This window comes from Girardinichthys multiradiatus, chromosome 10, assembly GCF_021462225.1.
Source record: "Girardinichthys multiradiatus isolate DD_20200921_A chromosome 10, DD_fGirMul_XY1, whole genome shotgun sequence".
In the NCBI taxonomy this organism is placed as follows: domain Eukaryota; kingdom Metazoa; phylum Chordata; class Actinopteri; order Cyprinodontiformes; family Goodeidae; genus Girardinichthys; species Girardinichthys multiradiatus.
The window spans coordinates 20926096-20939084 of NC_061803.1; the positions used below are offsets into that span (position 1 = coordinate 20926096).

The 12989-nt window shown below is 41.1% G+C and overlaps 1 protein-coding gene across 2 annotated transcripts in view; it reads right to left on the reverse strand.

Annotated features, from left to right (window-relative positions):
* LOC124875284 (vesicle-fusing ATPase-like) overlaps nucleotides 1–12989 on the reverse strand; it is a 36053-nt gene that overhangs the window by 12715 nt on the left and 10349 nt on the right. For both annotated transcript variants that reach the window (XM_047377337.1, XM_047377338.1), the window contains exons 5-11: nucleotides 11229–11395; nucleotides 11004–11114; nucleotides 10751–10826; nucleotides 7215–7370; nucleotides 3248–3447; nucleotides 1033–1198; nucleotides 779–853 (exon numbers count right to left, since the gene is read on the reverse strand). In XM_047377337.1, coding sequence (XP_047233293.1) covers nucleotides 779–853; nucleotides 1033–1198; nucleotides 3248–3447; nucleotides 7215–7370; nucleotides 10751–10826; nucleotides 11004–11114; nucleotides 11229–11395 — 951 coding nt within the window. The remainder of the gene's footprint in view (nucleotides 1–778; nucleotides 854–1032; nucleotides 1199–3247; nucleotides 3448–7214; nucleotides 7371–10750; nucleotides 10827–11003; nucleotides 11115–11228; nucleotides 11396–12989) is intronic.

Below are 12989 nucleotides of genomic sequence, written 5' to 3' on the forward strand. Positions count from 1 at the left end.
TTCAGTCTCTAGCCATGCAAAGCTGGTGGAGACGTACCCTAAAGGTAGCAGAAAGTATTGACTCACACTTTTCAGACTTCTATTTGCAAAACATTTTTAAAAACTTCAAAATAAAATATTTTCAAACATTACGATGACTTCCCCCAATGTTTTAATAGAATATATTAGTCTTTTATTTTTGCATTATTATGAGCAGAATTAACTTCTCACTTACTATCATTTTCTCCCATCTCTATTCTGCATGTAGCAACAAATAAACACATTCTACCTATTTTCCCTTCCTATTGAAGACAGCATACTATTATTCATTCTAATGTAGGGCTCCAGACATAATTTCTCCCATGAGAGAACTGCTGAACGCTGTTAAAATGTTAGCAGCGTTAGATAAGGTGTGACCAAAAAACAAAGTAGGAAAATGAAAAATGTTTGCACTTTTCTATATTGTGGGAACAGCTGAGGGATTTCACTGCTCTGTTTTAACCTGGACTTCATATGTTAATGTCTGGATTTAATACATAAATTCTAAAACATGTCTGCAACAACAGGTAAAAATTGATTTATTCAAAGCAAAACTTAACAAAACATTCATGAGTTAACCGAAGCAAGAGACCGTCCACCTGACTCTCTGTTTACTTTACTTTAGACAAGAATTTTAGACCAAATAATATTTTTTTTTGTTATGATTAATACAATATAAATCCTCATTGCAGCCTGTGAGATATACTGCTTGGAATGCACAGTGGTGTGAGACCTCATCTGTGTGTTCTTCACTTCTTACCAATCTCCATCTTCACCTCCAGTCGTCCCGGTCTCAGCAAGGCCTCATCTATCAGGTCGGGCCTGTTGGTCATACCTAAGGGAGATCGACATGGAGAGATAGCAGAAAGGGAGGGGAAGCACAGGAAGAGGATGAATGACACAGATGAGATAAAGTGCAGGTGTTTGGGCAGAACACAGGAGAGCCTATTGAGTGTGAAAGTTTATGTTCCTTCGAATAAACCCAGACAGAAATTGAGCATGTTGGTTTTTCACCTATGACCAAGATGTTGTTGAGCTGCTCCACTCCATCTATCTTGGACAGCAGCTGGTTGACCACGGTGTCGTGGACCCCCGTGCTGCCCGCCATGCTGCCGCGCTGCTTACAGATGGCATCGATCTCGTCGAATATGATGATATGCAGACCGCTGTTGGCCCCGAGCTGCAAACCGAGGCAGGAGAGGAGGAAGAATAATGTGTGAACCGTAAATAAGCCATCTGCTGTTATCTTAAAACATCTGCACCTGCAAGCAGGGAGGTCTTCTTCACGTCTTAATGCCAAAACACAGTCTGCCGGATAGATAAAGCTTACAAAATACTGTCTGGTTCCCTAGATCCACTTGACTGCATTTATTTATATTTTAATTAAGATTCAGTGACTTGCTAAGTGTTATTACTGCTTGAACTATTCATTGTGGTCCCACTACAACCACAACTTCAATGTAGTCTAATAGGGGTTGGTGTGACAGAAACGTTGCATATAATTGTGAGGGGGGAAATAAACAACAGATGGTTTGTAGTTTTTTTTATAGAAATTTGAAAAGAGTGTCATGCATATGAATTCAACCCCCTTCACCCACAAATAAAATCAAGTGTAAGGAATTGCTTTCAGAAATCTCCTAATGTGTAAGCAGAGTTCACCTTTTTGTTTAGTATAAATCTGGCTGTTCTGTGAATGTCTCAGAGGAGAAAGCATCATGAAGTCTAACACTGCACATCGCCCTGAACACACCATCCAGTGGTGGCAGTGTCATGCGCTGGGAATCCTTTTCTCCATAAGGAAAAAGAGAAGCTGCTCAGAGTTGATGGGAAGATGGATGGAGCTGAATAAAGGGTCAATCCTGGAGGAAGACCTGTTAGTGGCTGGAAAAGACCTGAGACTGGGTGAAGTTATGACCCTGACTATATACTAAGAGCTAAAATGGAATGGTTTAGATAATTTTTATGCTTTAGAATGGCCCAGTCCAGCAGAACTAGAAAAAATGACATTTACAGATGCTCCCTATCCAAGCCGACTGAGGTTGACGCATTTTAGCTTTATAAGGTTTCAAACAAGTGCATTAGTTCCTTTCCTTTCAACAATTAAGCACTACATGGGCTGATCTATAATACAAAATCCTTATAAAATACACAGTAGTTTTTATTTGCAATCTGACATAACGTGAACATTATTAGGGGATATCAAACATTTTTTTTAAAAAAGGCACTATAATGATTTTAATGCCGTATAATCCAAGGTTTTCTCCCAGGATCGCCCTTTATTTAGCTTCATTGACACTTCCAATCAATTCTGAGCAGCTTTGCTGTCCCTGCTGAAGAAAAAAGCATGCCCACAGCATGATGCTGGCACTACTATGCTTTACTGTCTGACTTGTGTGTTTAATCATTTTCCTACCACAATTATAATCTTCCTTGTGCTGATTTTTATTTAACTTTGTGGTCGTAATGTGACAAAATGGGGAAAAGGTCCATAGGGTATGAATACTTTATCAAAGTACTGTATGCTTACAAGACTGGCATTTTAAAGATGGCAATTCCATAAACGTTTTTCTCAGGATATAGCTGAGCCTAAGGGTTAGAAGTATATAATGACAAACACTGAAGGAAGACATTCCGAGTTATTTATAATTATGAAACAGATGGAATAAATGAGGGAGCAGCAGGTTGGGGGGGTTATCCCTCCATCTACAGACCTGTCAACCATGACGTAGCATTTAAGGCAGGTGTGGGGCTGTGTATATTATACACTGGATCCTGTGTGTGTGTGTGTGTGTGTGTGTAAGGAGGCCTAAATAGGGGTCAAGGAGAACCCAGCCCTATCATTAAGTGGTGCAGAGTGACGCTCATGTCACTCTGATCAGACCAACCATCGCTTCTGGGCTTTAAATAGAGCTTCCCTCACTTCTTTACAAAAAAAAAACCAGCAGAATTGTAAATGTTGTTACAGCTACATCTGGCTAAAGGGCAAATCTCTCCACTCCTGAAGATATTAGTACGTTTTTTTTTTTCTTTCATTTTACAGAGCTGAAATAATCTAAATAAGCTTTGTGACTTCTGATGTCTCCATGATTGGTTTGAGAAGGTTTTGATATTAATAATAACATAAATGGATAATAAAATAAGGCAAGCTCCCTCAGCAACACCAGATTGATGTTGTTCTTTGGACAAAACAGTCTCCATAAAAGACTTATTCAACTTATTCTCCTCTTACCCTCTTCTGCTCATCTTCTGCGTCTGCGAACAGCTTCCTGATGTTAGCTTCAGACTCTCCGACGTACTTGTTGAGAATCTCTGGGCCATTGACGATCTTTGGCTCTCGGGCCTTCAGCATCTTGCCAATCTGCCGCGCCATGAGGGTTTTACCGCAGCCTGGAGGTCCGTACAGCAGGATTCCCTTCACATGTTTGCAGCCTGGTGACAGAATCACACACTGGGAATAAATAAGTGTTAAATTCAACAAGGACTTGTTTCTACAGAAACAGAACTTACACATTAACAAATGCTTATAAGCTCCACATAAGGGACCAAACATGGAACACAAAACAGGAAATGCATAAAACACAGAAAATATTCCACTTTTTGTGTATCTGTTTGTCGGTTTTGTTTATGTGAGAAACAAAAACAGAGTAGTGAATAACTGTGAAGGGAATGAATTCCAAAATCTTTTACAGTAACATTTAAGAAAGTGTGGCATGCATTTGTATTCAGTCCATCTTTCTTATGTTCAAATGCCCTCACAACTCACCTAATTAGAAAATCTGAGTCTACCTCTGTGTAATTTAAATGCAGTGCAATTACTGATGTTCTGTGAAGGTTTATTAGAGAACATTAGCGAAGTAAATTATGGAGAAGTTAAAAGTAGGGTTAAAAACAGTTTGAACATGTCACAGAGCACTCCCATCAAACTATTCCCATGGTGAAACCACAGCAGTGGCAGCATCATGCTATGGGGGTGCTTTTCTTCATGGGAGACAGTGAAGCTGGAGGCATCTAATGGAGGACTGTTCAATGCACCATCCAGAAATGGAAAGAGTATGGCACAAATGCAATCTAAGCAAGACGTGACCGACTGCCTAAACCACCAGCCTGGGAAGGAGAGCATTAATCAGAGAAGAGGCCCATGGTAATCCTGGAGAAGCTGTAGAGATCCACAGCCCAGGTAGGACAGGAGAACTATTAGTTGTGAACTCTAAAAATGTGGCTCTTATGAAAGATAAGTTTTAGCCTTTATCTTTACCAAGAAATAAATAAAAAAAACTGGAGTTTTAGTATCAAGTTTCAAGAAAGCAAAATATGTCATAAAGTATGTCCTGAGGATTTCTTCTAAGGTGCTGGAAATGTTATTAGATGACTGTTATGTGTGCTTTTGCAGTACAGACTTCTGATCAAAGAACATATTTTACCTAGTTGTATTTATTTAGGTTTCTTTTTCTCTAAAGTTCTAATGTGTCTGGATACGATGAACTCTGCACTGGGTCTTGCTTAAAACGTGGATCTTTTCTTGGCCTTTTGCACCTGCCTAACGACATTTAGCCCAGACTAATTGAGCAGCCCAAGATAACCATCTGAGATGCCATTTGGGCGTGCTGAGGGAAATGGAGCCAAGGCTGACAGGTGGGACGAGGCACAGCATAGTGGGGAAAAGTGATGTGCTTGTTTTGGTGGTTTTGGAGACAAAGCTCTGAAGTTTCTGTCCGTCTGTCTCACCTCTCTGGGAGCAAAGGGGACACAAGGTAAAACTTTCAGACTTTTACCAGGAACGCCTCCCTGTCAGCACCTGCAGCCCCCGCTCCACATGCCTACCAATTAAAACTTTACCCTTAGCGGGAAGCTCTATCAGGGCACGCCATCTCATTACAACGGCCAGCTGGCTGCAGCCAAAGGGCAGCTCCTGCAGACAACCACCCAGCTAAAAGGTCAGCTCACCACCACTGTCCTGAAGCAAGGTGGGTATGAGTCTCTCTGATTACCCTCTTTAAGCATTTATCAAACGCAAAGTCCCAACAACAGGTTTTCTCAAAACGTCTAAGTCTAAGAGAAGAAAATAAGTTGGGCAGATGTGGGGAGCAAGCTTTGTGGGTCTGAGTCACAAATAGGTCTACCTCATGGCTTTCATTAGAGCAAGCTGCTGTCCTTTAGAAGGTGGATCATCATGTAAACCGACAGCTGTCAGAGATTTATTAATGAGTGTGTGCAGAGGTTTCTGTCAGGGATTTTAGTCATCGGTCTGGCGCACCCGTAAAAGGACACTAGTTTGGCTGTTTGATCAATGCGAGTTTTGCTGATTTAAGCACATTCTTGTAAGGAATTAGTTTGTGTGCTTTCACGTTGACTCAAGGATTAACACTTGACTCATAAAAGATGTAAAATAAGCCCTAAAATAAATGCAGCTTTTATTACAGCAGCTTGCATTGCACTATCAAAAAAAGCCATTTCACCTTTAATGTGATAACATTTATTCAGTAGGGAAAACATTCTAAGAACCTGAGAACACTGTCCCAGTTGTCAGCTATGGTGGTGGTAGCATTATGCTGTGGGGTTCTGCTTCTAGTGGTAATGTTACATTGCACAACGTTGACGGATCATTGAAGCTGGATTGCTTTCAAATTCTCGAGCATTAACTCTAATCAACAGCTAGACGGTTCAAAGTTGGACACTGTTAGGTGGTCCAAAGAATAATGATCCCAAACATGTCATGTCATGCAGTAGAAACAATTGAAACACCAGTGACGATGTCCACACTGAACCCTGTTTTACATGACCATGGACGGATATTCTGCCAACCATGAAATAAGAACCGGGTCCAAAATGAACACATTCCAGTTTGTCTGAGATTTGCTGCTGCACACGTGGACAGGACAAAGGCTTTCAGGAGGAAAATTTCAAAAACAACACCCTAACTGTCAAGCACGATGGGATAGCATCATGCTGAGGTGCTGTTCTGCTGCCAGTGTTATTGCAGCATTGCACAAATTGGGTGAAAGAATTAAACTGGAGGACTACATCTGGCGTCTTCAACTTTACCTCAAATCTACAGCTAGATGGTTTAAACCTGGAGACAATCTGGTGTTCCAAAAGGACAATGATCCCAAACAAAAGTCCAAGGTGATTTAGGAAAAAAAAAAGCATGATAAACATTAAGCTTCTGGGAGGTCCTCATAACCACATTTAAAAATTGTGGATCGTGCTTTAAAGCTGTACTCGTGTAGGGAAATCAGCTAATTTAAATTAACTTTCCTAAATTAACTCTACCATCAAAAATCCAACCGGTCATAAACTGGAAACTACTGAAACACCAGTTTGCATCCACTCTAATGCTAGTTTTATTTTGCTCAGAGACTGCTCCAAAACGTACACTTTCAAACTCAGCTGAAATTCGTAGAGACAAAGATTCAGGCCACGATGAAATGAAGCGTGAATGAAGGAGTCCTGGTTTGGCTTTCAATTAAAGAACACAGTCGTGCATAATGGTGGCAGCACCAGTCTGTGGGCTGTTTTGCTGCCTGTGGTAGTGGTGCATTGAGCGAAGTGGACTGTGTCCAAATTCTTTAACTTTACCTCAAACTAGACGGTTGGATGGACAGATGGATGTTCTAATGGGATAATGATGCCAAAAACGCTTCAACATTGGTTTTCTGAATAGATAAAGCAGGCTAAGATGAAACGTCTGAGTGGCCTTGCTCAATCCAATGTTAAAAGCTTTGTTTGTGCCAACAAACCAACTAATTTAATTAATCTTTGACAAGAAAAGTGTTGAAATATCCAATCAGAATTATTCAACCAAATATTAGTGGGCTATGTGTAAATATTTTGACCCGTGTACATGGTTTTGACCCTAAAATAATCCACAATTAATTAAAACTTGGGTGTTCCTTGTTCGTTTTTAAATTCATTACAGCTGTATGTTATTGAATCATTCCAACTGGGAAAAAGAACCGACTCAAATAATTAAAAGCCCAAAATGAATGTTAAGAAATAAATTTGTGGAAGGTTGAGTTAGAACTAGTATGATGAGGAGAATTAAAAGTAATTTCCCAACCACAAAGGAGGCTGATCTTGTTTCAGCAAAAGGCTCACATAAGCAGGAACAAACTAAATAAGAGATGGAAGAAGTGATGGAAAATGTTTGTGTGTGTGCGTGTGTGTGTGTGTGTGTGTGTGTGTGAATGTGTACTCACCCATCTGTTCAACAATGTCTGGAGGGAAGACTCGGGAGGCGAAGGCTCTGCGAAATATGTCAGAAAACTCCTTGTCAAGGCCTCCAATACCCATCTTCTCAAAGTTCCAGTCAGGGCTGATGATGGACTGCCGAGCATCTCGGGTTTTAGATTTTCCTTCAGGGTGAAATGAAAACAAGATACTGAAAGTATGACCGACAAGCTAAAACATGACAATCACAGAACATTTCCAACCAACACATACATGCATGAAATCATTAACAAAAACATTAATAATGCTTGTGCCTTGTTTACTACAGTCGGCAGTTTAACTAAGCCTCCTGTGTCTGTAGCATCTGAACTCCACTCTACCAGGGTCTGCAATGAATTTGTTAGCTTTTTTACTTAGAAATTTTAGAAGATTAGAAGTAGTCTGTCCATCAGTATCAAGGCCAGCATCAATGTTGTGTCCAACCTAAACAAATTTGGACAAAATGACACAATTCTACCAAATCAACTACAAAAGCTTAGAAGAAACGGTACGTCGACTAAGCTCCTCCTACTGCTGTCTAGATATTTTACCCACAGCTTTCTTTGAGAAGGTTTTACCTGTCATAGAGTCAATTTTCAGTCAGTCAGTCAATCATTTTCTACCGCTTATTCCATAGTGGGTCGCGGGGAGCTGGTGCCCATCTCCTATGGGCGAGAGGCGGGGTACACCCTGGACAGGTCGCCAGTCCATCGCAGCGCAACACACAAACAACCATGCACACACTCATTCATACACCTAAGGGCAATTTAGATTGACCAATTAATCTAACAGGCATGTCTTTGGACTGTGGGAGGAAGCCAGAGTACCCGGTGAGAACCCACGCATGCACGGGGAGAACATGCAAACTCCATGCAGAAAGACCCCTGGCCGAGAATCGAACCCAGGACCTTCTTGCTGCAAGGCAACAGTGCTACCGACTGCGCCACAGTGCAGCCCTAGAGTCAATTTTGATTCAAATAATCAACTCATCCATGTTTTCAGGTGTTTTCCCCCAGACCCACCACAGTACAGAGACTGCCACTGTCAAGGTGTTCAATGACATCTGCAGTGCTGGTATTATTGGACCTCAGCGCAGCATTCGACACCGTTGATCACGATATATTACTAAAGCGACTGGAAAACCGGGTTCGGATTTCTGCAGCACTTGGTTGGTTTGAGTCTTACTTGAAGGACCGGGACTTTTTTGTGTCAATAGTTAACTTTACATCAGAGTTAGCTAAAATTACAAGCGGGGTTCCCCAAGGTTCCATCCTGGGACCCTCCTATTCATGCAGATGAGACACAGCTCTGCATTTTCGACAATTGACTATGAACCCATTCAAGCGTTGGCTAGATACGTGGAACAAATCAATGAGTGGATGTGCTTAATTTTATTCAGTTGAATAAAAACAAAACTGAAGTAATTATTTTTGGACGAAAGCAGGAGCAATCAAGAGTCAGAACACAGCTTTAGTTACTACAGCTAGAAACCACAGATCAGGCCCAAGATCAGCAAGACCTCGAAAACCTCACTCATGCATTTACCTTTAGTTAGATTGATTACTGCAATAGTTTTCAAAGGTCTGCCTAAAAAGTCAATGAGACAGCTGCAGCTGATCCAGAACGCAGCTGATTGAGTCCTCACTAGAACTAAGAAAGTAGAGCACATAACCCCAATTCTAAAGTTCCTGTACTGGCTCCCTGTATCTCAGAGAATAGCCTTCAGAATATTTTGGTTAATTTATAAATTACTGAAAGGCTTAGCATAAAAGTACATTAAAGATTTGTTGTTGTTGTATGAATCTTCTAGGCCACTCAGCTCTGCTGGATCAATACTCTGCATCTCCAGAGTCAGAACCAAACATGGAGAAGCAGCATTCAGTTCGTATGCTTTTCTAATCTGGAACAAACTTCCAGGAAACTGAAAAAATGCTGAATCCATGAGTTCTTTGAAATCAAGATTAAAACCCCATTTGTTTAGATTTGCTTTGATTGTTCTATGTAAACTACTAACTAAAACATATTGGTAAAAGTTTCTACTGGGGCTAAAGGTTAATTAAGATTTTCCACCTTGGAACAGACAGTGTATGGGACATTACTTTAACTGACATTACTTTATTTGACTTTCATCACATAAAGCACTTTGAATTGTCTTGTTGCTAGAATGTGCTATGTAAATAAACTTGCCTCGTCTTGGAATCAACTTAATGTAAAGCCAGAAGAAGAAGTCCAATATGTACACTGTGTGTCAGGTGGCTCGTTTTTTTTTTACTTCTGCCCAACAAATGTGAAGGAACAGGAAGGCAAACCTGGCTATGCGGGTGTTGTGCACCCCCTTGTGGCCCTATTAAGAATGAATAAAATTGGTATAAAACAGGATTATTTTTCTAAACATGAAATCACATAGCCATGGAGAGGACTGCTGACTTGACAGTTGTCCACCAGACAGTGATTGAAACCCTCCACAAGGAGGCTGGGCCACAAAAGACCATTGCTAACAAGACTGGCTTTTTAAAGAAAGCTATATACAAGCATATTAATAGAAAATTGAGTGGGAGGAAAAAATGTTTTAGAAAGGGTGAACAACTGTTGGTCCACTGCATTCAATTCCACCAGTTTTCTACAATACTGTAAAAAAGTATTTTCCCCTGAACAGATTTCTTTTGTTTTATGTTTTTTGATCACATTTTATATGTTTCAGATCAATAAACATGACACCATCACAAGATAATTTCAGTGAATTATGGAAACAAGCTATCCAAACCAACATGGCCCAATGTGAAAAAGTAATTGTTCCCTAAACATAATAACTGGTTGAGACCCACAACTGCCATCAAGTGTTTGCAATAACTAACAACAAGCCTTTTAGATCACTGTGGGGGAACTATGGCTCGTTCTCCGCAGAATTGTTTTACGTCAGCCACATTGGAGGGTTTTTCGAGCAGCATCTCAGGTTACAAACTGAGGGCTGGATCTTCTTCAGGATTTTTCTTATTAGAATTTATTGTTGTATTAATCATGGTGAGTTGTCTAGTAATGGGACTCACACCTTCCAAAAAAGTTTACTTCTGTTCATTTACAGTTTTGATGAATCTACGTACGTTTGACAGGTGGGGTATATTTTTGGATCATGGTTCACTGACTCCAACAGGCTTAAAAATGGCTTAGGAACATTTTTTGAGAGCTTCTATTTATTTCATGACAAATTCTATTGAAGTGATTTCTTGACTCTACAGGTTTGGCAGGTATCAAACCTGGGTGGAGATAATTTATCATCTGAACAGGAAATCTATTACTATGTTATACATGGCCAGGAGGGTTTAGATTGTTTTTCTCCAATTAAATGAAACCATCATTTCAGAAGTCTCTTTTGTATTTAGCCAAGTTGTCATTGTCTGATATCATAATTCATCTGATCATTTCAATATTTTTAGTGTAACAATAGAGTGAAGAAGAATCAATTTGTAAAAGAGGAACACACAGCACTAAACATGGCTTCAGTAAATAAATAAAAGAAACTGCTCACCAATCAAAACAACAGCAGAGTTCTCAGATTTCTCAAAAACCACTTGACTGTTTGTCAGCAACAACCCGACCTTTATCTGAGGACAAAGACATTGCATTCTATTACATGGATCTCACTCAAGCATTCATCAACAAAACCTGCAGCTTTAACTAGAAGTGCTCAAAATTAAAGAACTTCCCTCAACTGAGAAGTCAAAGAAGATACAAACAGAAGGTGCATGAATACTGCCGAATGAGGGAAACTTTGTAGACACCTTCTTTCCTGAAGCGTCAGACATCTTTCCTTCTCTCAGGATGCTGGCATCCATGGCTTCGATGTCTTTCACCACCAAGTTAAAGAGCTTATCAGAGGAACTAAACACCAGCTTAAAAGAGACACAAGAAAAAAAAACAGTTTATTCATGTAAAAGAAAAAAACTCAAGACATTGTTGGACCCATTACTTAAACCTAATATCTAACCCTATGAAGCCCCAAAAACCTGCTGGCCGACGGAGAATGCCAGGTTGTAGAAGCGTTGGAGGAACTCGCTGGCCATCTTGTCAGAATCATAGGGGTTACTGTCAATGTACTTCTTCTGCAGGAAGTCAATTTCCAGAGTCACGTTGCTTATACACCCTTTGGATTTGTCAAACTTGTAGTTTGTGACTAGGGGGGAGGAGAACATAAGGAGAAAAGCTTCAGATTTTAAACAAAGAACTTTGCATTTCTCTGACCTCAAATTGACTGCATTACACCACGTTACCCATCATGGGATAATAGCTTTGTTGCACAAAAACAGACTGAAAAGAACACAGTAGAAATCCAGAGGATGTCAGAGAAATAAAACAGGTTGGAGGCCATTCTTCATCAATAGTTACTTCTAGACGTGATGTTTAGGGGTACGAACAATCTCAAATGTAAATATGAAGTAATTCTAGTTTGTGGGATTTTAGGAATAAATATTGCTTTAAAACATGCAGATATCTGGTAAAAGGCACCATTTTATTTCAGTTTTAACCATCGTTTTATTTAATCTTTAAAATAGCTTTTATAAAAGCTGATTTAATGTCCAATAATAAAACTTTATGAAATATATATTCGCTGTGTGTTATGCTGGATTTACTGAAGGCCAAGAAGGAAAAAGGTATGTCATTGAAAAGTTATTTTTTTTTTTTCACCTTCTAGGTGTAATCTACACCTAGAAGGTTTTATTGTATTTTATGAGGGACATATCATGTACAAGTGTTTATTTCTGTTCATTTTGATAATTATGTCTCCTTCTGAATTCGTACTCGTACTCGTTGTCTTCCGCTTTATCCGGGACCGGGTCGCGGGGGCAGCAGACTCAGCAGAGACGCCCAGATGTCCCTCTCCCCAGACACCTCCTCCAGCTCCTCCGGGGGGAGTCCAAGGCATTCTCAGGCCAGCCGAGAGACAGCGTGTCCTGGGCCGTCCCCTGAGCCTCCTCCCGGTGGGACGTGCCTGGAACACCTCCCGAGGAAGGCGTCCAGGTGGCATCCAGCCTGAGCCACCTCAACTGGCTCCTCTCGATGTGGAGCAGCAGTGGCTCCTGAATTCTTAAATGTTTTTTTCCTTCAAAATCCTCTCAACGCCGTAGCTATCCTTGTTGCTTGGGCACTCATTTCTTTTAGTTTTTCCTTCCACTCAATTTTACATTAATGTGCTTGGATACGGTCAGCTTCGTTAACAATGATCTTTTGTGGCTTAGCCGCCATGTGTAGGGTTTCAATGAGTGTCTGGACAACTTAAGCCAGTTCCATGATAGTGTGGACCATAACATGGATATTTTATACATAATATTGTAATTTTAGGTTTTCAGCACCTGTATATGAGTTCAAGAATCCCTCATGAAGAAAAAAATATCGAGTCACGTGACGTCGCCCGGTACGGCGGAGACGGGGTCCCACCCTGGAGCCAGGCCTGGGGTCGGGACTCGTCGGAGAGCGCCTGGTGGCCGGGTTGCTCCTTGCGGGAACTGGCCGGGCCAAGCCCGAACGAGAGACGCGAGGCCATCCCCCAGTGGGCCCACCACCTGCAGGGGGAACCGTGAGGGACCGGTGCAAAGAGGATTGGGTGGCGGACGAAGGTGGAGACCTCAGCGGCCCGATCCCCGGATGCTTAGGCTGGCTCTAGGGACGTGGAATGTCACCTCGCTGGGGGGGAAGGAGCCTGAGCTTGTGCGGGAGGTCGAGAGACATCGACTAGAAATAGTCGGGCTTGCCTCCACGCACAGCGTGGG